At 58.3% G+C, this 25,401-nt stretch overlaps 2 protein-coding genes across 2 annotated transcripts; one reads left to right on the top strand and one right to left on the bottom strand.

Moving 5' to 3' along the window:
* Window positions 1-6,857: 6,857 nt before the first annotated feature.
* Window positions 6,858-13,136, top strand: ECHS1 (enoyl-CoA hydratase, short chain 1). Its single transcript, XM_077126459.1, has 8 exons — window positions 6,858-7,027; window positions 7,677-7,874; window positions 8,689-8,816; window positions 9,551-9,650; window positions 10,811-10,915; window positions 11,234-11,353; window positions 12,034-12,101; window positions 12,911-13,136. The coding sequence occupies exons 1-8, from the start codon at window positions 6,943-6,945 to the stop codon at window positions 12,974-12,976; spliced, it is 870 nt and encodes a 289-aa protein (XP_076982574.1). The 5' UTR covers window positions 6,858-6,942; the 3' UTR covers window positions 12,977-13,136.
* An 8,575-nt stretch (window positions 13,137-21,711) lies between these two features.
* PRAP1 (proline rich acidic protein 1) lies at window positions 21,712-24,231 on the bottom strand. Its single transcript, XM_077124445.1, has 3 exons — window positions 24,138-24,231; window positions 23,380-23,446; window positions 21,712-22,772 (listed from the first exon to the last, which is right to left on the bottom strand). Exons 1-3 carry the CDS (start codon window positions 24,143-24,145, stop codon window positions 22,512-22,514), a joined length of 336 nt encoding a protein of 111 aa, XP_076980560.1. The 5' UTR covers window positions 24,146-24,231; the 3' UTR covers window positions 21,712-22,511.
* Window positions 24,232-25,401: the final 1,170 nt, after the last annotated feature.

Genomic DNA, 25,401 nt, shown 5'->3' with positions numbered 1-25,401 from the left:
GAGTAAGGCATCAGAGGCCAAGAGAGATGGACACTGCTCTGAGTCAGAGCTGATTGCCAAGCTTTCTAAAGGACAGCGCTCCTGTTGACTCCTAAGGACACCCAGGGCTCCAGCTGAGACTCCATGAAGGTCTCATGCACTCGCTCTGCTTTCCTGGAACCTAAAACTCCCAGAGGGTTCCTGGGCCAGATGAATCCTGAAACCTGGAGGGACCAGCCTCTCCAGGATTATCAGTTAATTTCATCCCCCTTCTCCGCATGAAAAGTCACAGCACGCAGTGCCCAAAGATCCCTGTAGACTGGGAGAAGGATCAAAGGAGGAGGAGGAATAACAGAAAAAACAGGATTTAACAAATGAGTGTGGCTGCTGAATCACTGTATTGATATTCCTTCCAGACTCCAGGGTTTTGGAGCAGCTAGAAGGAAAAGTCTGAGATGGTGGAATGGTAGCCCATGACAAACTGTGGGATCTGTTCTGTAACTACTTGTTAAAGTGTCCCTTGAAAATTACTTTTTCTTTCTTTTCTTTGTATATATGTTATATTTCACAATAAAAAGTTATTGAAAAGGGGGGTGATTTGCCCTGAAGCCATGCTATCTGTCTGTCTGGTATGGTCACAAGCACACTGTAATACACATGAACTACGAAGCTCGACAGAAACAAAGGGAAAAGGCAGAAGAGACCCTCATGCCCCTCTGCCGCGTCCCATCTCTCCCAGGACCCGTTCCCAGCCATTCTGCTCCTATTCCAGTGTGCCAGCCCTTGGGGAGACGTCCACGTCAGGCCCGCTGTCGTCTTCAGTAATGTGTTAAAGGGTCCCCAGGCTTCCCTGCGACCACCTTGTCAGAGGTACAGACTTCCTACGGTCTCGTGGTCAGGCGTCACTGCCCAGGCCTTGGCTGTGCTCGGTGGGGGCCTGAAGCCGGCTGCAAACGCCTGGACAGCTGCCCTCTGTGTCCAGGATCGCTTCTCTCTGCATCCTCCAGAGGAGCCGCTGTGTCCCCCGAGCCACCGTCATTGTCCGCTCTACTAGAGAAAAGGTGTGTGCAAGAGAAGGTGGTGGGGTATAGCAAACCCAAACTTCTTTACTTTGCCCCCACACTTGATTGACAGTTTGCCTGGACATAGGATTCTAGGCTTGAAACACTTTTCTTCAGGATGCTCAGAGCACTGCTTCCTCTCTTCCAGGAGCACTGACAGAGCTTAGAGCGATTCTGCTTTCTAGTCCTGCCTGTGTGACCTGGGATTCCCCTCCCCGGAAGCTGCTGGGAAGTTCCCAGGGAAATGCCTCCATGCAGCTCTGCTTCCGTCCACCGTGCTGGGCACGCGTGCCCTTCAGCCGAACACTCCTGTCCTGGGAAGTGATCCACTGGTCATTTCACGGATCGATTATCTCCACGAAGGCTCTAGAATTCCTGTCTTAGGATGTTGGGCACTCCAGACGGGCCCTTGGGCTTTCTTATCTACATTACCTTTTGCTTCCCATTTCCATCTTTTTACTTTGCTGAGAGATTCCTCTCAACTTTAACTTCCAGATCTTCAACTGAGTTGTTTTTTTATTTCTGCTGTCATAGTACTGAATTTCTGATAATTCTTTCTTGTTCTGTGAACACTGCTCTTTAGAGAAAAGAAACACTCTATTCTTCACGGGGGCAATAGCCTGTCTTATCTGTGCATATTACTGATAAAAATGGAAGCATTATTCTCCCTGGATAGTCTGTTTCAAATTGTCTTTTTCCTGATTTTGGCCTCAGAATTCCAGATTAGAGGCTTTCCTAGGAGTCTGGAAACACCTGCTTTGCAGGTAGAGCATATTATTTCAGCTTGACTCCATGCAGCTCCGAGTGAGCTGTCGGCTGGAAATCCCCGGCTGGTAGCTTCAGCCTTTCCTCCTGGGCTGGCCGGTTTCCCTGGGAAGAGACTTCAGCGTCCTACAGGGAGCCCACGGGGCTGGGGCAGCGCTCAAAAGTTTGGGTGCTGCTGTGCCCCACAGCCTGCCCCCACTGGGATGCACCCTTGCTGGAAGAAAAGCCTGGTGGCCTAGGGGACACCAGCTAAGGGCACCGGACCTGCTCAGCTTCTGTTGGAGGCCAGTGCCCAAGACACGCCCCTTCCCGGTCCCTGGGGGCAGGGTTAAGGGCAGAGGCTGCAGCGTGGGAGGGGGCAGGAGGGATGCTGCTTGTGATGGTGGAGTTACACAGAGAAGATAGGATTTAACAAATGAATATGAATGCTGAATCATTAAATTGATACCTCTTTTAGTCTCCAGTATTTTAGAGCAGCTAGAAGTAAAAACCTAAAATTGTGAAATTGTAACCCATGTCAAAGTCTGAAGTATGTCCTACAACTAATTGTGGTGCTGTGTATAAAAAAAAAATTTACAGCTTTTTTGTATATATATATTATTTTTCACAAAAAAATAAGGAAAAAAGTCTATTGTGATGATAAAAAAAAAATTAAGCTTTCTTGCCTCCTATATTCTGGAGCAGCTAGAAGGAAAAAAAGTGCCCCCGTGGCCACTCCCCCATGCTTCCCAGGCCAGGTCCAGAGACAGCTGAGCTGGGGTTGTGGCCCCACCCCTCAGTGGCGTGAGGAAAGCCCGAGTCCACCAGAGGAGAAGCCGCATGCTGTGGGTAGCTGAGCACGTGGGTGCTACCTGCCTGGGGGTGGGGGCACCAAAGGCCCCAGGGGCCCCCATGCAGGGTTGCTGCACAGACTGGGTGACCCTTGTCACTTCCAGATCTGGGCAAAGAGCAACACAAAGTCACAGAAGGAAAAGGAAAGAAAGCCAGCCCAGCTCGGGGTGCAGGTGCATGTCCCAGTGCCGCAGCCACCTGTGACCAACAAAGGTGGTCCCCCAACTGCGCCCCCACCCCGGGCCTCGAGAGCCTTTACCGGGACAACCCCTCAAAGGCAGGAAGAATGATTGCTTGCGGGAAGCAGGAGAGCAGACAGTCCGTTGGCCCAAAATCTGTGTTCCCAAGCTGCAAGGACGCTGATGGTTTTATCGTGCTAAAAGATGGGCAGGGCAGGGATGGATCCAGACCTGGCACGGTGGGATCAACAATTCCATCCTGACCAAAAGGGGGAAAAGAAGTGTAATTAATAAAGTATCAGTGGCAGAAAGAGTTCAAATAGAGTTGAGAGGCTACTCTGGAGGTTGCTCTTATGTAAGCTTCAGTTAGACATTGCTACCTGTCATAACCTTCCAACCTCCAACCAGGGCCATTCCAGCCAATCCTAAAGAACACCCAGGGCAATATGTAAGATTCCACAAGGGTTCCAGGCACTAGAGTAACTTTCCAGAAAATGACAACCTCCAGATGGGCCTTGGTCCAGAAAAATCCTGACACCTAGCCCAGCCTCTCCAGAACATCAGATAGTTCCGTCTCCCTACCCCATATTAGTGACAGACCCTGCCAATATGAAAAATTTAGAATTGCCATAGCCCAAATATCCCAAAGAGAGGCATGGAAAGATCAAAGGTGATGGTGGAGTTATACAGAGAAGATAGGATTTAACAAATGAATATGAATGCTGAATCCTTAAATTGATACCTCTTTTAGTCTTCAGTATTTTAGAGCAACTAGAAGTAAAAACCTAAAATTGTGAAATTGTAACCCATGTCAAAGTCTGAAGTATGTTCTACAACTAATTGTGGCGCTGTGTATAAAAAAAAATTACAGCTTTTTTGTATATATATTATTTTTCACAAAAAAATAAGGATTTTTTTCTCTATATTAACATTCTATATCTTTTTCTGTTGTTTTGCTAGTTCTTTTCCTAAATCGATGCAAATGTACTAAGAAATGATGATCATACATCTATGTGATGATATTAAGAATTACTGATTGCATATGTAGAATGGAATGATTTCTAAATGTTGTGTTAATTTTTTTTTAATTAATAAAAAAATGATCATGGTCATGAATGCACAATTATGTGAAAAAAAATAAGGAAAACAGTCTATTGTGATGATAAAAAAAAATTAAGCTTTCTTGCCTCCTATATTCTGGAGCAGCTAGAAAGAAAAATCTGAGAGGATGTTATGATAGCCCATGACAAATTCTGGGATCTGTCCTGTACCTACTTGTTGAAGAGTGCTTTGAAAACTATTGCTTTTTTATTTCTTTGCTTTGTATATACGTTATACTATACAATAAAAAAAGTTTAAAAAAAAAGTCAAAATGGGCAGAGCACAAATACCCCTGCAGAGTGTGAGAAAGAGCAGAGGTGATGTGGAGTTACATAGAGAAATTTGGGTTTAACAAATGAGTGCTGAATCATTTTACTGATATTTCTTTTAGCTTCTAGTACCTTTGAGCAACTAGAAATAAAAACCGAATATTGTGGAATTGTAACTTATACCAAACTCTGAACTCTGTTCTACAATTGTTTGTTGTGGTGTACTTTGAAATGTATTGCTTTTGGGTATATATGTTATTTAAAGAGAAGGAGCATAATAGAGAAGACAGGATTTAACAAATTAGTATGCTGAATCAATAAATTGACATTTCTGTTGGTCTCCAGCATCTTGGAGGTGCTAGAAGGAAAAACCTGAAATTGTGGAACTGTAACCCCTACCAAACTGTGAAATCTGTTCCACAACTACTTTTTAAAATGTACACTGAAATTTAATGCTTTTTGGTATATATTCACAATAAAAAAAGATAGGCAGGGGCAGGCCACAGTGGCTCAGTGGCAGAGTTCTAGCCTGCCAGGCCAGAGACCTGGGTTCAATTCCTGGTGCATGCCCATGTGAGGAAAAGAAAAGATGGGCAGGTTTAGGGTCATCTGCCCAGTGGCCCCAGAGGCCGTAATTAGAGGTCATCTAGCTACGGAGCCTGCACGGGTTGATGACAAGCTCAGTCACAGGATACATGTAGGGCACCTGATGTGATAATGTTGGGCATAGGGTTAGTAGGTGACTGTAGGTTAAAGGTGGGGTGAGTATTCTAACAAGGTGCAGGTGACTGGTTAAAGGTGGGGTTAGTATTCTAACAAGGTGCAGGTGCCTGTGGTAAAGGTGGGGGGGTTAGTATTCTAACAAGGTGCAGGTGACTAGGTTAAAGGTGGAGTTAGTATTCTAACAAGGTGCAGGTGGCGCAGGTGGGGCCAGCGTGGTCTGTTGTGCTCTGGTCTCGGTTACCAAGATGCCTCTGACTTGGGGTGGGTTAGTCCTGGGCTGAGCCAAGGTCCTTCATTAATGCACACAAGGGGCTGCCTTCAGTGATCACAAGACTCCAATGTCGAAAACTGAATAAATGGGCACAAGTGAAGGTCAGTCACAAGGTTTGTACAATCACAGGGCACAAGATAAAGGATACACAATCCTTATCAGAGATAAAGCCAGCTGGGTTACAACAGAAAAGATTTCAGGAATTTCCCGCTGCCTCCTCTCAAATACCTAAAGTAAAAAGGAATATCTCTGTAAGATTCAGATGTCACAATCACCCCTTACACCCTAACTTCTGGGTTACGGCTCCATGAAGGAGGAAAGGGGACCAAGGCTGACTCTGACCCATGGGGTCTTGTCAGAACCTCTTAGGGATGGGTCACTGCAGACTTGACCAAGCAGAGGGTCAGCAGGCCTCGCAATGTGTTCAGGGCTGCAGCCTGGCCATGCATCACCCGATTTTCATGAAGGGACACAGGAGGGAAAATGCCACAGGAAGAAAGAGACACAGAGGGAAGACAGCCCGTGGTGTCAGAAGCAGGGCAGAGTCCAGGAGGGGTGTGTCTGGCCCTGCCCACACCCGCCTCCAGGACCACGGGACACTAAATGTCCAAGTGCTTTGACACAGAAGCTCCAGGAAACTAAGACAGGGACGCAATGGGTCTCTGTCAATTCTATGAAAAATGTCCTTGCCCCATCTACACCTGATCCCTCCAGATGGAAGTCTGGGCACAGGAGGGGACAAGAGCACGGTCACCTGGAGAGGGAACGCCGCAGAGCTGGCGGGAGCATGTGGGACACGCACCCCTTGTCCTCTACATCCAGCCGCAGCCCAGACTCCCCTGTCGGGTGGGGCATCCCCACTCCATTGCTCCCAAAGCAGGAGACCCACGCGACACGCAGCCCCGACACCACCAGCATGCTGGGACACGCGGGCCCGCACCACCCCGGTTCAACCTGGCGGAAACCAACACAGGTGCCTCTCCTGGCTCCAGGTGAGGGTCATGCCACTCGGGGACCCCCAGGTGACTTAACCAAATAAAATTTTTTTTAAGTGTTATCAAGAAATAATTTGCATACCATAAAATTCACCCACTTACAGTGTACAATTCAGTGGCTTTTAGTATATTCACCCAGTTGTGCAACCATCACCGCAATCAGTTTTAGAACGTTTTCACGCTCCTCCATAACGGAAACCCACACCCTTGAGCAGTCATCCCTGCTCCCCTCCACCCTAGCGCTGGCAAACACAATCCACTTTGTTTCTCTGGACTTGTTTTTCCAGACATTTCATATAAATGCAATCATACAATACATGGTCCTTTTGTGTCTGGCTTCTTTTGCTTAATGTTTTCAAGTTCATCCATGTTGTAGAAGTGTCCGGAACGCTCCTTCCGCCCGGGACCGCGCCTCAGTTCCGGGACCCTCCTTCCGCCCCGGCCCCGCCCCCAGCGTCGGGACCTTCCTCAGACCTCGGGCCCGGGCCGCCCTTTCCGCCCGTGGCCCCGCCCCCAGCGTCCGGACCCTCCTTCCGCCCATGGCCCCGCCTTCTGGCCTCTAGCTCCGCCCCAGTCTCGTTCCTGACCCTTCGCCTCCTTTCTTGGCCGCCTCTTCCGCCTTCTGACGGAGCTCGCGGGCCCTCCCGTGGTCTCGCGATATCTGTCCTGTGGGCGGTGCGCGCGCTGAGTGGTGCGGCTGGGGGGCGGCTCCGTTGGGATGGCCCGGGGCGGGGATGTCGCCCCATCGTCCCCTCGCCCCATCACACCATGGCTTCCCTGCGTGCCCTGCTGCGCGTCGTCCGCCCGCTGCGGCCCTGGGTCGGCTACTCGGCACCGCGCTCCTTCGCCGCGGGTGAGCGCAGAGGCGGGGTCCAGCCTGGCCCCCACCTCGAGGGGTGTCCGAGCTGCCCCCCCGCTGACCCGCACCTCGAGGGATGTCCGAGCTGCACCCCCGCCCTGACCTGGCCACCCCTACCTCCAGGGTGTCCCGCCCTCCACCGCTGCCCTCCACGCTCTGGTTGCCTTGGCTTCTGCTGGGCCCTGGGGCTGGTGCTGACACCTGTTGCCACGGCAGCTTTCCTGCTGGCTCCTGGCGCCCACCTCCGCGGCCAGCGCCCCTCCTCCCTGACTTTGCCGTGCAGTGGAGTCTTGATCACAGCCAGGGCTGGGGAGAATCCTGTCCCGCCGCACCCCACGTGGCCAGTTAATTATCACCTCGTGTTGTGGCACCCCCACATTCTGTTTGACTCCCCTCTCCCTGCATCCTGACCTCTGGTAAGCAGGAATCGCTTCTGGGTGTCCGAGGACGCAGCACCTGCTCCTTCACCTCCTTTAACTGAAGGAAATGCTCAGACCTGTGCCAAGGTGGAGCAGCTCCAAGACTGCCCCTGACTGTGCGGCCTCCAGCTGGGTGCCAAAGCCACCAGGGCCTAGCAGGGTCCCTCTGCCCGCCCCCAAATGGTCACCGCATGCGCCAATGGCCCTTGTCCTTCCTACTGTAGGTGCTAACTTTGAGTACATCGTCACCGAAAGAAAGGGGAAGGACGGCACCGTAGGCCTGATCCGGCTGAGCCGCCCCGGCGCCCTCAATGCGCTGTGCAACGGCCTGTTCATGGAGCTCAACCACGCTCTGGACACCTTCGAAAATGACCCAGCCATCGGGGCCATTGTCCTCACTGGCAGCGACAAAGCATTCGCAGGTGTGTAGGTGGCAGAGGCCCATTCCAGGGCAGGTGTGCGAGGGGTGGACTCACGCCCCTGGATAGTGCCACAGGCCGCGGCATGACCTGGGGCTTGTGCAGCTGTTAATGCGACGTGCACACGCATGCAGCTTGGCCTGGTGCCTCTGCAGGCATCTGACATTCGCCTGTGGTCCGACCCCTGGGCAACTGCAAAATAGCCTGGAGCTACTGGGTGCTGAGGGCTGCAGTGACGAGTGAGTCGACCCTGCTTCAGTTTCTCGCTGCCAGAACAAATCTCATGCAGTAGGTCGGCTCATACTCAGTTGGGAACGGACAGGCTCATGATTTGTGGTAGGAGAAGCCAAAATCGAGGGGTCGGCAAGGCATTGCCTTCTCCCAGAAGACTGCGTTCTGGGGACGGCTGGTCTTTTCTGTCCCTCACCTGTGGCATCTTCTCCTTTCTCTTCCAGCTGCCCCAGTAGCTTCTCCTTCTGTGTCAGTTTCTTTTCTTTTCTTATAGGGCTTCAGCCATGCTGAAGTGTGGGCACAGCTTAACTAATAGCTTCTCCCAAGGTCCTGCATACAGGGGGCTCCACACCCCTTCCCTGAGCCCACCCCCACTGTGACCTGTCACCTCTGCATCTCCCTACATATCTCAATGCACTGTCCCTTCTGCCTCCATGACCTGGGGTCATGGCCTCAGGGCCACCCGAGGGCTGGGCTGGGCAGCCTCATGGCTGCACATGGCCCACACAGCAGCCTGTTGATTTGGCCCACTGAGCAGTGGGGTCTCAGTCTCTGGTACCTGGAACTTCTTTCCATTCCTTTCCAGCTGGAGCCGATATCAAGGAAATGCAGAACCGGACTTTCCAGAGCTGCTACTCCGACAAGTTCCTGGCCCACTGGGACCGCCTGGCCCGTGTCAGGAAGCCCGTGATAGCTGCTGTCAACGGCTACGCAGTGCGTGAGAATGTGCCAGGCCCCTCGGGTGGCTGAGTATGCCAGGCCCCTTTGTGCAGCGCGTTACTCCCCCGAGGCCTGGGGATGGGTCCTAGGCGGCATGCCCCTTTCCCACCAAGGGAACAAGGAGCAGGAACCGTAAGAGCAGAAACGTCTCACGGGACTTTTTAGTGCTCTTTAGCCGCTGACATTTGGGTCCGTCTGTGACTGTTCACCGGGCCTCGTGACTCCCGCAGGAAGCCCCCTCCTGGCCAAGAGCTGCGCAGCAGACGGGCCTTTCTGGCCCATGCCAACAAGCCAGACATTCCTGGCCTTCGTTTGCACCTGTGCCTCGTGCAGCCAGGACGCTGTGCACAAGTGCTGGGGGGTGGGGAGCTGCTGCAGCTCCAGGTCCCTCCCTGCAGCAGTGCACGGCCACGAGCCCAGCTGGCTATCGTCCTAAGGAGTTTTATGGACCACAGCCACCCTACTTAATGGCTGCACTCTCCAGGTGGCTTTGGGGCCACCAGGGCGGTCACAGCCAACTGCATGGCCCAGAGCCTCAGCGCTGGCAGCCCCATACGGGCAGAGCCCGCGGCCCTGGCACAGCACCTGCGCTGCCCATCAAGTGACGCGACTTCCTCTGCCTTGGCACCCACCCGGGCGGTACCCGCAGCTCTGGCTTAGCAGGAAGTGTGGGTGGACAGCGGCCTGGCGGGGCCTAGGGCCAAGCCGTGTGCCCCTTTGTCTTGCAGCTGGGTGGAGGCTGTGAGCTGGCGATGATGTGTGACATCATCTATGCTGGGGAGAAGGCCCAGTTTGCTCAGCCGGAGATCTTACTAGGAACCATCCCAGGTGAGTGAGTGTGGACTAGCCTGGAAGCGTAAGGTGTTCACAAAGTCGGCCCACCTTTAGGGGCTCCAGGCTGCTGCTGCCAGTAAGGGAAATGTAGCCTGTGGGCATGGTGTGGGGCCGTGGCCAGAGGCCTGAGTGGATGGCACAGAGCTCAGGATGTGCCCTAGAGGCTCTTCCAACTGCAGCCCGGCATCCAGAAAGCTCAGGGTGGCTGGGTCCACCCAAGCAGCAAGGCCACCAGAGTGCTGGCGCTGACGGCTGCAGCCACGCCTCCTGCTCAGAGCCTGGGGGAGCATGGTGGCCGCGGGCCAGTGCCCAGTGCTGCTGCCCCAATCACACGTCATTGACCAGAGGGACCCCGGGTCACACCTGCGTTGAGCAGAGCAGGGATGCAGTCCCCTTGCAGCACCCCGGGAGGCGTGGGCAGTGGCACCCTTGTCTGAAGGGGGCCAGAGCCCAGGGCACCTCCCAGGCCAGCCCTGGGGCCACCAGGGAAGAGCGGAAGGTGGAGGAGCTGCGGTGGGGTGTGGGAGGGTGGAGGTGAGGAGAAGGAGGAGACTCAGCCGGGGTTGGCCCTGCCCCAAGCTGTCAGACCTGGGTCCTCCTGTGGGTCATCATGGGCTAGGGTGGGGTGGGGTCAGAACCTCTTCCAGTGTCCAGTGGGGTGCTGTGTGGGTGAGCCTGCAGCGCAGAGAAGTGTCATGTTGGGGGCTGCGAGTGTGTGAAGAGGGGAGGGGCGCCCAGGGCCTTGGGTGCAGGGACCTAGACGAGCCGGGGGTGCTGGGCTCAGGGGAGAGCCGGCCACAGGCTCAGAGGCCGCCCACCCCCTGGGCTCATGGGATTGGAGACCCCAGATTTGAGTCCGACTCCCTGGGGAGTAGCACCAGCACAGAGCCCCTGGGCTGGGGTGGGGGACCTGGAGGTATGGGAGGGGTCTCGGCTGGGGCCCTGCAGGTATCCCGTGGGCACGTGTGGCTCGACCCTGAGATGTATGTTTGTAGGGCGGGCGAATGGGTGGGGGGAGGGCACCGGGCACCCGAGGAGGCGGGCTCTGAGATGTCTGCCCCACTCCCTGTGCCCGCCCCGGCATCCTGCGCCCATCCTCTGAGGCTCAGCCAGCATAGGGCCTGGGCATCCCCCTCACCACCCTCCCGCCGCAGGCTCCGGGGGCACCCAGAGGCTCACCCGTGCTGTGGGCAAGTCGCTGGCCATGGAGATGGTCCTCACCGGCGACCGCATCTCAGCACAGGACGCCCGGCAGGCAGGTGCGGTCTGGGGAGGGGTCCCCGGGAGGCGGGAAGGGTGCTGGGGCTGGGGTCGAAGGGCCCCTGCCCTGGAGGCACGCCCGGCCCATGCGCGTGTGTGCCGTGATGAAGCCACGAGCCCCATGCTCAGTGGGCCCCACACAGACCCTGCTTGCTGCCCTGCCCTCCATGGCCCGTGCTGGCCACTCTGCTCCCATCTGTGCGTGGCCTCGGGCACTGGAGGCTGGCACCCTGGAAGCCCTCCCAGCTCTGGGAGCCCAGCACGCAGCACCTGACGGGACGAGCACATGTCTCCATTTTTCACCGTTTTTGTTTTAGGTCTGGTGAGCAAAGTTTTTCCTGTCGAGACCGTGGTGGAAGAAGCCATCCGGTGTGCAGAAAAAATCGCCAAGAATTCTAAAATTGTGGCCGCGATGGCCAAGGAGGCCGTGAACGCAGGTAGGCCTGAGGTGCAGGGTCGCCAATGGTTGTCCCACGCATGGAGCTTTCCCGGCCCAGGCCACATGAGCCATGGGTGCCCAGCATGTCCTGTGGCCGCTGTGGAGCCCCGGCATGCCGGTCACACTCTTCCTCCAGAGCCTGGGGAGGCCACGCAGCAGTGGGGTCGCCGAGAGGAGCTGTCCAGCCCGGGCGACAGCGTCCTCCTGCACTGCAGACCATGTCCACTCAGTGGCTGCCGCCCAGCACTGAACGCCCTCCACTGAGTACTGAGCCCAGCTACACTCCTCACGCCCTGCCAGCCTCCTGGTGGGCTGGACGCCGCAGTTTAACGGGCGCCCGGGCTTGACTCACTGCACGGGCCGGGCCAGTGGGTCCCCTGGGCCCACTCCTGGCTCCCATCCCTCGCCGCAGCTCCAGGCTCCGCCCATCACGGGCTGCCTTGGTCCCCTGCCCTCCACTCTCTCCCCCACGGCCACACCTGCCCCCCGGGGTTCCCTCTGGTGACTCGGCCTGGGCAGAACCGTAAGAGGGACGGGACGGGGCATTGGGAATTGAGGGGGTCGGTCCAGTGCTCCTGGTCACAGTGGAATTAGGGTGGGGTGCCGTTGCCTTCCCTGGGAAGAAGGGTCCCGCCTGCTTGCAGCTCTCAGCCCAGCACTCCTGGATTTCTTCTGCAGCTTTCGAAATGACATTGACAGAAGGAAATAAGTTGGAGAAGGTACTCTTTTATTCAACGTTTGCCACCGTAAGTAAATAAGATTAAGCTACAGAATCGCATATTCCAATCTTAAGGGTTACTGGGAATTTCCTTTTAGAGTTAATCATTAAATACCATTTCTTTTTGGCCAGAAATGTTAGCTAGCTTCCTCTCTGGCTGGGCCAGATTTGTTCCATCCATGTGTCTTGGTTTTAGCCAAAACTAGACTGTGTAAACAATGCCCAGGGTTCTTTCCAACTACAAAAGATCTTATGAAATTGCATCCTTGACCAGCAAGCGCCTTTATTTAAAGGACAACATGTTTTCCCAGAACATGTGCACAGACGTGTCCTGGTACTCAGAGGAAGCTTTCTAGGAGTTCTGCTCGTGACGTAAAGGAAGTCGTTCCTCTCATCCGTGTCATCCACCTTTTTATTATTAGAAAGTCGTATCTGGGTGTTCATAGAAAGATTAAGACGGTTTGGGCTTTTGAGGAGGAAGTGAGGGTATCTGTGTGTGCACATGTGTGTGTACACATGTGCACGCACATAGGGAGGGTGTGCCTGCGGAGCTGCCCCCGCTCCTGCCTGCACCTTCCCCACACGTGACTGGTCACACCTGGATGCACGGGAAACCTGGGGTGTGGTCTCAACTCACAGGCCTGGCGGGGGCCTGGGGCTTCTTAAAAAGCTCATTCCCGGGTAGGGCCCTGATTGTCCAGGCCTGGGGGGTCGTAGGCCAGCCCAGGACTCCACTGCTCCGTGACCCTGCTGCAGAGCCCTCCCCGGTCCATGGGTGGGGAAGCGTGGGGCACAGAGGCGAAAGGACTCAGCATCCACCTGTTTATACCCAACCAGGAGGACCGCAGAGAAGGAATGACCGCGTTTGTGGAAAAGAGAAAGGCCAACTTCAGGGACAAGTAGCTGGTCTGAGCGGACTCCCTGTTGCCAATGTTAAGCCAGTGAGTCCTTCTGTCTGGGAGGTGCCAGCGGCTTCCGTCTGCCCTGGGCGGGAGCCCTCACACCATCCTCACCTGCCGCCGCGGCTGTGTCCCAACCCTTTGAATAAAAAGCCCCACCAGAGCCCCATCGTGCTGTGTCGAAACGTTCACATCTCCACCTGGTTCCGGGGAGGGGTTACCCTGCCCACAGCTGTCCACACATGAGGTACCTGCGACTTGTGGCCTGTCCACACCTGCACAGACTGTGCCCACGGACATGTGCAGCTCACCTGGCTCCTTTCCTTTTAATCGTCTCTGGAGCTGAACAGGTGCTTTTCATTATGCAGAGGCCAGGTCTACACCGACGTCCTGCGCCTCAGCGGAGGCCAGGTCTACACTGATGTCCTGCGCCTCAGCGGAGGCGGGACGCCTGAAAAGCCAGCCTGTTGACTGCCTTGGAGCCCCCATGGCCTTCCAGCCACTGACCCTCCTGCAGCCTCCACCCGGCCTTCCCGGCCTTTGTAGGGAGGGTGGGGTTGGGGTGGTGTGAAATGCTCTGCTCCAGAGCAGCCGTCAAGAAATGAGAAAGAATTTGAGAAGGAAACAGAAGTTCCTCTTATTTAATAAAGATCTAGGTCACCATGACTGACAGCTGCTACAAGAAAAGCTCAACCTTCAGCTAAGGACCACAGTGGAGGACAAGCAGGGAAGCCAGCAGGGGAAGTTCTGATGGGCCGGTACTGAGTTTCCGTTTTACTTAACAGGGTTTTACCGAGTCGGGGGCAGGTGAGTAGCACGAGTGGACAGAGACCGGCTTCTGACCAGGTGTCACTCTCCTGCAATCCCAGAGGGTGGGTTCCATTTCCTCGGAAAGCTGGAGAGAAAGAAAATTGCATCTGTCTTCTTGAAAAGCCCTCCTGAGAAAGGGGTCCCTCCCGACATGCCTAGTGCCGCTGCCATCTTTACTTAGTAAAGCAAAGGCTGAGCTTTGATAGAGTGGAGCTTGGGGCGGGGGCAGGGGAGAGGGCATTCTTTTCAGACTGTTTGATGTTTATTTCAGAAAGAGCTGCGGGAAGTGTGCAAGACTGACCCAAGTGGAAAGGGCGTCTCCCAAGGGTGAATGGGAAAGGTTAGCTTATATAAGCTAAATGAGTAAGCACGTCTGTGCTGGACGACATACCATCTACAGCGGACTCCAGAATAAACAGGCAGAGCTATGCACTGAGGAAGGTGGATCCAAGGGAGGGAACCTTAAAATTTAAAAATTTACCTAATTTCCATGTACATCGGTCAGTGGCCTCCGTAACGGGATTTTTAGCAATGAGCGCTTTGGTGGCCCCCAAGTTCAGGGGAGATGGTTTGGGGGCAGCATCCCTGCTGGCGCACACATCCATCTCAGCCCTGCATTGCGCTTGTGACAGGGATGGGTCCCTCCCCTGGGGCTGCCTGCACAGTCAGCCCCCCCAGGCCACACCCCTCCTGGCCCCCACGGTGCCCAGGGCTGGGTTTCTGACCTGGCCCCTGGGACACAGCCAGGGCAGCTCCTCCCTGCCCAGGCTGAGCAGGGCCACATGTGCCCCTCGCCACAGCCAGCGTGTCCGGTTCCACATTCCCCCGGCCGTGCTGGCGTCCCCTCCCGGCAGCTGGCAGGCCACTACGTGTTTCATGTCGTGGTAGGACCAGTGGCCACACCCCCAGCATCTAGCTGGGAGTGAAGTGGACTTGGCTGGCTCCTGGAGAAGGCATCAGACCGTCTCCTGGCAGGTCGCTTTCGACACCCACGACGCTGGCAGTTGGGCAGAAGAGATGAGGCAAGACCCAAGGGCAGGTGGGGCCAGAGCCCAGAGGGCCAGCGAGGGCCGCACATGAGGCTGGGCCGGACTTGGGGTGGTAGGCTCTGAAGCTGTGGGGGTCCCCAGCCTGAGCAGGGCAGTGGTTTGCAGAGGGCAAAGGCAGGGCCGAAGGCCGCAGGCCAGGCTCCACAGGGTTGCTGGGCAGCTTTTTTAAAGAAATAGCAGCACGCATTCATTGTTGGAAAACAGTCTGACAATTCCTCAGAAAGTCAGAACACCACGGGAGCAGGCAATCTCACTTCCTGGCAGATACTCCAGAAAGTTGAAAGCAGGGATTCGAACAGACATTTGCACACCAGCGTCCACAGCAGCGCCAGTCACAACTGCTTAAAGGCGAAAAAGACGGAGCAGCCCGTGTCCACAAGTGGGTAACGGGGCAAATGGAGCAGGGTCTGTACAGACAGCGGAGTCTGCTCAGCCACGGGAAGGTACCACAGTGGCAAACCTCAAGGATGAATGCTGCAAAAACAAGCCCGACAAAGGGATAAATATATGATCTCACCAATATGATTAGAATAAACACGTTCATAGGTTCACAAGCTGGAATATAAGTTACTAGCAGCCAGGGTGGGAGGAGGGAATGGGGAGTGCGTAATTGGGATAGAATTTCTGTGCAGGGGTGGTATAAGAGTTTTGTAATGGATGGTGTCATGGTCAGTTTCATGTGTCAGCTTGGCCAGGAGGTGGTGCCCGGTTGTCTGGTCGGGCAAGTGCTGGCCTGTCTGTTGCGATGAGGACATTTCATAAATTAAATCATAATCATATCGGCTGCATCCACAGCTGATTCCATTTGTGATAAGCCAAGGGGAGTGTCTTCTACAGTGAGCGATACTTAATCTAATCACTGGAAGCCTTTTAAGGAGGATTCAGAAGAGACAGGCTCCCTTCCTGCTTTGGCCAGCGAGCCTGTCCTGTGGAGTTCTTCCAGACCCTCCATCAGAATCGTCAGCTGCACAGCCTGCCCTATGGATTTTGGACTCTTCCATCCCCACGGTTGTCCCTCTCCCAAGCCAGCCTCTCCCAAGAGTTTGTTGAGGAACTTCGTCAGACTTGCTAGCTGTGGCCTGTCCTTGCATTTTACATTCCAAGGTTACATGAGACACTTTTATAAGTTTCATATCTATGGCTATCTCCTGCTGATTCTGTTTCTCTAGAGAACCCTAACTAATAAAGGTGGTGATGGTCGTGCAACACCGTGAATATATTTAACACCAAAAATTATATATATTTGTGCTTAAAAGAAGTAATTTTAGAGTATGTTGCTAGAGTGAAAATTTGACAAACCAGGACTGTATAACACAGTGAAACCTACTGTAAACTGTGGTCTACACTCACTTTTTTGGTATAATTATTATAATATTGCAATAAAGGTACCATCATATTAATAGAAAGTGCCAATAGGGAAACTAAGGAGATATATGGGACTTCTGTGTTTTCTGCATGATTTTTCTGTAAACCCAAATTTTTCTTAAAAGGTATGTTTGGCAAGAGGAAGACAACTGGAACTCATTTGTGAGATATGAAAACTAACATGGCAGCATTTTGGGGGTTGCAGGCTTGGATCTGTGCCAGACACATTCATTTTCTATCACTACTATAACAAATTACTGCAAACCAAACAGGCTAGAAACAGCACCCTCCTGATGAGCGTGGCAGAGCTGGGGTGGAGCCATCAGTCTAGCTGGGCTCTTATCCCGAGGCTCTGGGAAGAAACTGCTTCCACACTCTTTGGCGCTGGCGTCTGGGCAAGGCCAACGGCCCACCTGTGTGAGTCAGCTACTGCTACATAACAAAGGATGCCGAAACATTGCGGCCTAAGGCAGCGACCGTCTGCACTGCTCACAGCTTTTGCGGGTGAGGGTCCGGCTTGCTGGTCTCTGCGGCGTCTGCCGAGGCCTCCAGGGCTGCCCTGGCTCCCCAGGGGCACTCACTCACCCAGGGGGCTGTCAGCTGGGGGCCCACAGGAGGGGCCCCCGTCCCTGAGCTCCTCCCGGTTGGGTGGCTGGGTTCCCGGGGTGAGTGTCCAGCAAGACTCAGGAGGAAGCAGGCCGTGCACTTCCGGGCGTCCTCTTGGTGGTGCAGGTAGGAAGACTGCCCTGTGAGGGAGCCCAGACCCCGCCTCGCCAAGGACACAGGCTCACAGAAGCCGGGAGGGGCACCTGTGGGTGGGGCCGTCCCCCCCAAGGAGTGCTGGAAGGTGGTGGCACGCCCCAGGAAGGGAAAGCAGGGGGTCCCTGCCTCTGAAGGGTTAACCTGGTAGCCCCGTCTCCCTCACCCGGGAAAGCCCAGGCAGGGGGCAAGGGGCAGTGGTCAGGGAGGGGCTCCCTCTGCTCAGGGGAGGGATCCGTAGGAGCCAGACTGAGCCTCCCTGTCCTGGGACTTAGGCGTCTGTGTTTGAGGGTGGGGACAGCCGGGCAGGGAGTTGGGGGAGGCAGACCCTCACTCGCAGGCCCCGCCCCCGCCCTCGGCGACACGTGGTGCTGGGAGCATCCTGCCTGCCGACACACGGAGCGGCTCTGGCCCTGCGCTGAGGGGCCATGGACACTACATGGGTGGGCGCCCCGGGGCGGGAAGCGGAAGCTGGGGTGGGCGGTGGGCGGGAATCCCAGCGCAGAGGCCACCCTTCGGGAACTGAGGATGGTGCGGGCAGCGCAGGCGACCTCGGCGTTCCCCGGCAGTCACCGGGAGGCTGCCCTTGGCCCTCGCCCCCGGGCAGAGCGGCCCTTCCCCGCCTGCACACCCGCAGGCCCAGCCTCCCCGCCCCTGCCGCGACCCCAGGGGCCACTACCGCGTGGGGCCACCCTGACGCCTGCTCCTTACTGCCGGGGCCCGTGGGCGGCCCTGGGGGAGCGGGCAGGCCCCTGCACCCCTTCCCCCCTTGCCTCCGGGCTGCTGGTGTCCCGCCGGGCTCCCTGCGTACCCCGGGGAGGAGGGCTGGGGCATCCGCGCCGTGCGCCCGGGACCCCTGCCGGGGCGCCCAGACACAAAGAGGCGCGGACTTCCCCGTCCTGCGTCCCCAGTGCGGCTGGTGGAGCCCAGCGCCAGCTCCCTCCTGCTCCGTCCCCCCCAGGCCAGGCGCAGCCGGGGTTGGGGGGAGCAGCTGAGGCCCCCACCCCTCCCTGAGCACGCAAACCCCACCCGCCGGGCTCCGCAGCCTGACTCTCACCACAAGGGCCGTGGCAGGAGCCCCGGGGCCTGGGCAAAGCGCCTGGTCAGCTAGCTGCAGTGCCTGGAGGTGGGTCCCAGACCCCAGGCCGGGACCCCTGGGCCACATCAGTGACCTTTCACCCTGCGGTAGGAGGCCCAGGCTGATGGCACCTGCGCTGGGCGGTGCGTCCTCCCCCTCCCTCCGCGGGCAGCTGCAAGGGTGGGCTGGGCAGACCCCTCCTCAGGCAGAGCTGAGTGGCAGCTCCACCGGCTCCAAACCCCAGGGGCAAGCAGGGGTGCAGGGTTGGCTGGGGCCCTGTGGGTTTCAGAGGCCGCCCTGCTGCCCAGGGAGCACAGCCCGCCCGGCCGCTGGTGCCCGGGCCCAAGGACAGCGGCACCGGCCTCAGCCTGGGGGACTAGGTGTCCGGCCTCATGCTTGCCCGACTTGGAGATGCCGGACGACCTGAGCCCCCCCCTCCCACCTCCCCCAGCAGGTGCCTCAGGGGAAGAGGCCCCAGGCGCGCAAGGAGGGGACGGAGCTCACTGAGGGCCGGGCGCAGGGTCTGGTGCCCTGCTCCCTTTCCACGGGCTTCTGCGCTCCCGGGCCCTGTGCAGGGAGGTGTGCTGGAGCAACCCCAAACCGCGAGGCAGAGGGGCTGCGGCAGGGCCGGGGGCCAAGGCGGGGCCGACGGATGCCATGGCGCGGGGTTTCGGCGCCAGGAGAAGCCCAGGATGGCGCCAGGAGCCCTGGTCGGCTGCTGACCAGCCTCGGTGCCTTCCCCACCAGGCTCCACCAGCTTCCGGCCACTTCTGTGGCTCGCTCGCTCTCTCTGCCTGAATTTCCCCGTTTATGAAGGACTCCGGTGGTCAGTGGGGCAGCCGCACCTCAGGATTGAAGAGGCCTTCCTGGGTGCCATTCTCCCACACACCAGTGCCTGCTTCCGGCCCCACTCCTCAACCCCTCAGGACGGCCCTCAGTACAGAGTCTCCCCAAAGGCCACCGCGGGCACAGCTCCCCTCGGGCACAGGAGGGCCGTGCGTCCCCTGGGGAAGCTGGACAGAAAGTGGGTCCCACATCTCGATTCCAAAACCCCTCAGGCCAGGCTGGGTGGGCCTCTCGGTCTTGGGAGTCATCTCGAGGTGGATGTTTTACCCTCTGGGCCTGATGACACACCAGCCCCACTCCTTCCAAGGCCCCCCAACCCAGGTTTCCACAGATGGTCCTAGCGGCCCCCTCACCAATGGCCATCGGCGTGGTATTTTCATGCAAAGTGACAGAACCTCCTTCGGGGAGCTTCTGGGCAGCAGCATTCCTTTAAAACAGTACATGTTGAGCTGGCCGGTCTGAGGATCATGCACGCTGCAACCAAGGGGCGGCACGTCTCAGCCGGGGCAGGGTCCAGTTATTGTCCTAAGCCAGCAAATTCCTGGGGCCCTGTCCTTCTCATCAGCCAGGATGGTCATTGTCAGGTGAGACACAGGCGGGCAGGGGCAATGGCCACAGGGCAGACCCCCCTCGCCGGGGCTGGGCTCTGTCCTCTGGTCTCCAGCACTGCCTTCCCGGGCATGGGTATGCCCAGCTCCTGGAAGCTGTGCTGCGGCTGCTGCCCATGGGCACCGCATGGAGAGTCCATTGAGCTTGGCCCCACACTGCCTGGCCCCAGTCTCCCCTTTGCCCGGTTCAGAGATCCACTTGCTGGTGCTGTCTTGAGGGTGGCCTTGGAGGGGACACATGTCTGCCCTGGGGCCCTTGTGCTCCTGCCCCCCATCAGGGGACCCCTGAGCCATCCCCTCAAGGGTGAGGCCTGCAGACCCCAGGACCACTGGGTGGGTGTGGGCAGTGGACGTCCTGTCCCCCCCCACCAGGCTGCTGTCATGGAGCTGGTGGCCATCGACAGGGCAAGGAGCCTGCACACCCCAGTGTGGAAAGAGCCGAGGCCCTCCCCTGGGGCAGGCTGCACGTGGAACCCACTGCCCCACCCCAGCCCACAGCCAAAGGACTCCTGCCCCCTGCCAGGGCCCAGCAGGTGGACCCAGAGGTGGGCACTGTGCCAGGCTCCCCCCCACCAGGATCCTGCCTGGGGCCCAAGGCTCTGCGCCCACCACCTACCCCAGCTCCTGCTTTGGGTGGTCCCTGCAGGCCCTTCAGTGACCTGCCTCCACCGCCGTGGGGCGCTCAGCCCAGGAGTGACCCGAGGGCCAGGGCCCTGGGTGGTCAGCCCTGCAGGTGGCCATTACCCCTGTGGCGACTCAGACAGCGTCCAGGTCCTCTGCCTTGGGCTGAGGCGGGTCCCCTCAAAACACCCCCAGGACCCCCTGGAGCTGGGTGAGCTTTGGACCCCATGTTTTCGTTCCATTCATTGTGAATCTCCCAGCTGGCTGCTGTTGGGGAGCGGTGCCTGCGAGTGCCCCCATGACCCCTGGCCAGCCGCTGCCCTCATCCTGTCGGACCTGCGGGATGTCCCCCACCCCGCGGGCTCAGCCAGGGTCCCCAGGCCCCAGGGAGCGAGAGGAGAGGAGCCTCGGGAAGGCGGCACTCGTGCTGCTCCTCGTCCCCAGCGGCCGGGCTGGGCCTTCTCCTCTAGGCTCACCTCCCGAAGGCCCGGGGTAAGGATGTTTACATCTCACCAGCAGGCAGAAAAGGCTTTGGCTGCCGTACCAGGGGGGTTGAGCCCCGCCTCAGGCGCCCCCCAGACCCCGGCTCAGCCCCTGCCCCGGCTCCCAGGGACCAGAGGTCGCGGGAGCAAGAAACTGAGGGGCGGGGGGGGCCTCACCCAAGGCAACTGGGCCCAGAGCCTCTGCTCGGGATGGATGGAGGTGGACAAAGTCAGTCCCCAGGGGGACTCGGGGTGCCAGAGGGGACGCAGGAGACAGCCCTGTGCAGGTACGTAATCTAGAAAAAGGGGTGCTTGCCCGCGACACCCTCACTAGGCTTGGGTGTGACCAGGAATGGAGGAGCCTGGGCCCCACAGCGCTGCACCCCGACAGTGCCGGCACCACGGCACTGCACCCCAACACCACAGGCCGGGCCCAGGCAGGACATTTGGGGCAGCCCCCCACCTCCTTGTGAAGCTCCCTCCACCACGCAGGCAGCTGACCCCAAGTCTTCGTCAAGAGGCCAGATGCGGGCCCTGCCCGACGCAGGTCCCAGGAGGCAGCGCGTTGACTGCTGCGTGAAGGTCCCCGAACTGCAGAACCACCACGGGGCAGGGTGTTTCCGGGGCGAGGTGGGAGGTGGCAGCGTGGGTGCCTGGCACCGCGCGTCCCATGGTGGTTCCAAATGTAAAAGGTGCTGTTGTGACTAGAACTAACACACGACACGATTCCAGGGGCTAGAAGTGGCACGTGTGCAGCCACAGGTCTACAGGGCCAGGGGCGGGGCTGCACGCAGGGAGATCTGGGTTTTTCTTTTCTTTTCTGGAATAGTGGAAATGTTCTAGAATTGACCACGGGGCTGCACACAGAACCACTGACAGTGGGTGACCACCTCCATCACACTGCACTAAATGAAAAGGGGTTAGGTTTCGGAGTGAGTAGGATGGCCCGAGATGACCGATGATTGAGCGCGCGCAGATTCCACGCTTAGCCACAGCACCCAGCGGCCGCGCCCTGGCAGGTGCAGGTGGGCTGGAGGGTGAAGCCTGAGCTGCACAGGTGCGCGTCTGGCAGGGTCACGGGGCTCGGCGAGGGTTCCTCCCAGGCTGACGTGTCAGCAAGTGTGAGGGGTGTCCTGTGACGGTGAGACTCTATGGTTGGACACAGGACAAGGGGGGGAGGCCAGGCCCGCGGTCCCCACACGAGCGGAGGGCTGCCACACCGTCGCTGCAGAGGTCACAGCCCAGGGGCCTCAGTCACTCAGGCCTTTCTTTTCGGCTCGTCTACAACATACTAAAAAGGTGAAAAACGTATCTATATGATTCAGTCATCCTGCTTATTCTTAATTTCTTGGTTATGAGAAAAACTTTGCCCAGCCTGGGCTGGTGGGGGGAGTTGGGCACAGCAGAGGGCGTGTGGGCACGGCGGTGGGCGTGTGGGCATGGTGGAGGGGATGTTAGGGTTAGAGAGAGTCCTGGAGGCAGAGACCCAGGCCCAGCCTCTCTGCCCCTCCTGGGGGCCGGGTTGGGGCCAGTCCTCAGCCCTGAACACAGCCTCAAAGGCAGCAAGGCACCTGGTGGCTCCTGGTCTCCCACCACCTGGCTGTCAGCCCCAGGTGCATGCACACCTGTGCTCTCTGGGCTAGTGGGAGGGCTGACGGGGGTAGTCCTGTCCACACGGGTCCGCAGTCCTATCCCCAGGCCCCTCTGTCTCTGGACCACCCTGGATGCAGTCCAGGTCACTCCATGCCGAGACACCCCATCTGTCCCCTGCCCCCCCACCGTGACCAGCCACACTCCCTCTGCCCACCTGGGTGGCGCATGGTGGGGACTCTGAGCCTTCAGGGAGCCTGGGCAGCTGGTGGGGCGGGGCGGGGTGACCCTGGGGATCATGCAGCCCTCCTGCTTCAGCCATTTATTTTTCTTACAGGGCCAGACGGAGCGGGGGTCCGTCGGGGACCCCATGGTCGGGCCCAGCCCCCATGGGGTGGTAGATGGGGTCGCGGTCCTGCTCCGGCCCCCGGGGTGCCTGGACCCTCGGCAGCTTCAGCAGCACCCGGGGCTCCACCTCGGCCTCAGCAGGCTGGGGGTGGTACTGGGCGTCACGGTCCGGCTCAGGACCCTGCCGGGGGCTCCGGAAGGGGCCCAGGATGTCCTCAGTGCCTGCTTGGACCTGAACAGAGACCTGGAGGACAAGGGCAGGGGTGGGCGCTGTGAGGTCCCTGGGCGCCAGAGGCTGGGGCAGGGGGAGTCCTGGGGGAGCGGGAGGGGAGCCCGAGGCCCGCCTCGGGGAAGGCTTCTAGGTGGGGGGCGGCACCATCCTGGTAGAGGAAGGTCCGGGGCCCGTCCACAGGGTCCTGCTTCCACCCCCTCCCCCGAGCTGGGCCCTCAGGGATCAACCAGCTGGGGACATGGGGCCCAGGGACCAGCTGCAGGTGTTTACTCCCAGGATTGCAGCAAGGGTGGGGCTGGCTGCACCCCCACATCCAGGGCTGGAGGGGACGTGCTGCTGTGGGCCAAGGAGCCCCGTGAAGGGGGGGCTGTCCCCTGAGCCCCCCACATCCATTTACATGGGGGACTAGGAGTCGGGGACCTGTGTGGAGTTTGGGGATCAGGTCGCCACCAGTACAACCCCAGCCACGCCATGGGGGCAGCCCCCCTACCCACTCAGGCCCAGCAGGTCAGGCCTGGCTCTCCTGTCCCTCGAGGGGCGCACAGGCTGCCCTCCCTGTCCTGGGCCCGTGCGGGCAGGAAGGTGGTCCTGCCCCATGACCCCTGGGGGTCGCACGTACCTGGGGCAGGGGGCCCGCGCCTACCTCCCCGGGCAGCACGGCCACCAGGCCAGCGAAGAGGATGAGGCTGTGGGACAAAGAGGGGCAAGTACAGGGCGCTATCCTCCCATCACCCCCCGGCCCAGTGGGCAGCGGGTGTCCGCAGTAGGGCACGCCCGAGCCCCCAGCCCCCCGCAGTGTCCCTGCTCTGTCTGGATCCAGGTCCAGCTCAGCCCCAGGGAGGGGCCTGGGGGTCAGGAGCAGGATGCCTGGTCAGAAGGAAGCTGTGGGGGTCAGAAGGACACAGCCTGGGGGCAGCTGGCCCCACCCAGGCACTCCCTGGGAGGTCAAAGGGCAGAGGGCCTGGGCCATGGGGTGGGGTTCCAGCGTCTGCCCCATGGACCAGCCACCCCGGAGTCCGGCACCAGCCTGGGCCAAATGCTCCCCATGGAGAGGCGCAGGCGGGGGGCAGGGGAGGTGATCCCAGAGCAGGCCCTCGGGCCCCGGGGTCCAGCAGGCCCTGGTGTCCCCCATGCTTGAGCCCCAGTTCCCAGGTATGTTCTGGGTCCCTGCCCCTCCTTTCAGGCAGCCCCGGGCCGTTGTTCTTTGCCCTTTGCCCCGGCGCCTCTAGCCTTCTGTCCAAGGTGTCCCCAGGTCACAGACCTCAGGGGCCGACACACAGCATTGCCCAGACCCTGCTGGGCAGAGGCCCTTCTACCTCCCTCCCCCTCCTCCCTCCCCTCCCCCCAGGAGCCCGGGTAGGCCCGTCTGGGGCTCACCTCCTCATGGCTGCAGCCTCGCCTGGCACAAGTGGAGACTGCTCCCCGCCAGGCACTCGGGCTTTTATGGCCCTGACATGAGGCCACCGGCCAAGCCCCGCCCCGGGCTGAGCTGAGCCAAGCGCCACCCCTACCTACCCCACCCCACCCCCGATGGGTCACCCTGCCCAGCTGCCCTCCCAGGACCCGCCCCCCCCAGCACTGTCCCGCCTGCTCCTCAGAAGCCCCTGAAGCCCCAGGTGAACAGTAAAGGGCTGGGCCGGCACCTGCCCCTGCTCAGGGCGGTTTCGTGCCATGGAATGTCCTGTTATACACACACCTGGGCCACCTTCTGTGAGGGTGGGCCTTATGGGGCAGGGGGCTTCTGCCGTCACAGTGCCTGGGGGCCTGCCTGGGGAGAGCCCAGGACAGAGGCTGGACACGGCACGGGGGGCTCCTTGATGGCAGACCCTGATGGCCGGGGGGAGGCCACAGGGGGCCTGGTCTCCCCCGTTTTCCTCCTCTCCCTCCTCTCCCTCCCCCTCCTCCCCCTCCTCCCCCCCTCCCCTGTCCTGTGCATGGCTGTAGTTCGTGCATCTCAGTGAGATCACAGGATATTCGTCCTTTTGTGTCTGGCTTCTCTTGCTCAGCCCGACGTCTTCAGCGCTCCTCCTGGTGCAGTGGAACTTCCTTCCTCCTCATGGCTGAGTAGCCTGCTGCCAGCAGAGGCCACGGTTCCTTTATCTGCTGCTGCTGGACCCTTGGGCTGCTTCCACTTTTTGGGCCTGTGAACAAGGCCGCAGGGGCGTGGGCGTGCACATGTTGGTTTCCAGTTCTTGGGCACACACCGAGAAGTGATTTCTTCTTTCTGATTTCTGACTTTCTTCCACAGCAGCCCAGCTCCATTCTCTGCAGTCCTCGGCACTTGTTGTTTCCCTTTTTTATTTTTTAATTGACAAACTAAAACAACATACAAACACGAACATTCTTAGCACAGAAACATTCCGTGTATAGTGTACACTCAGTGGCTCACGATATCGTCACACAGTTGTATATTCATCACCATGATCATTTCTTAGAACATTTGCATCACTCCAGAAACAGAAATAAAAAGAGAAAAGAAAAAACTCATACACACCATACCCCTTACCCCTCCCTCTCACTGACTGCTAGCATTTCCATCTACCCAATCTATTGAAACTTTGTCCCCCCTATTTTTTTCTATACCCCTTACCACTCTCTTTCATCAATCACTAGTATTTCAATCTACTCAATTTATTTTAAC

This window comes from Tamandua tetradactyla, chromosome 13 (assembly GCF_023851605.1).
Source record: "Tamandua tetradactyla isolate mTamTet1 chromosome 13, mTamTet1.pri, whole genome shotgun sequence".
NCBI lineage: Eukaryota > Metazoa > Chordata > Mammalia > Pilosa > Myrmecophagidae > Tamandua > Tamandua tetradactyla.
Note: the sequence above shows the minus strand (reverse complement) of the source record. Positions and strands in the feature narration are given on the sequence as shown.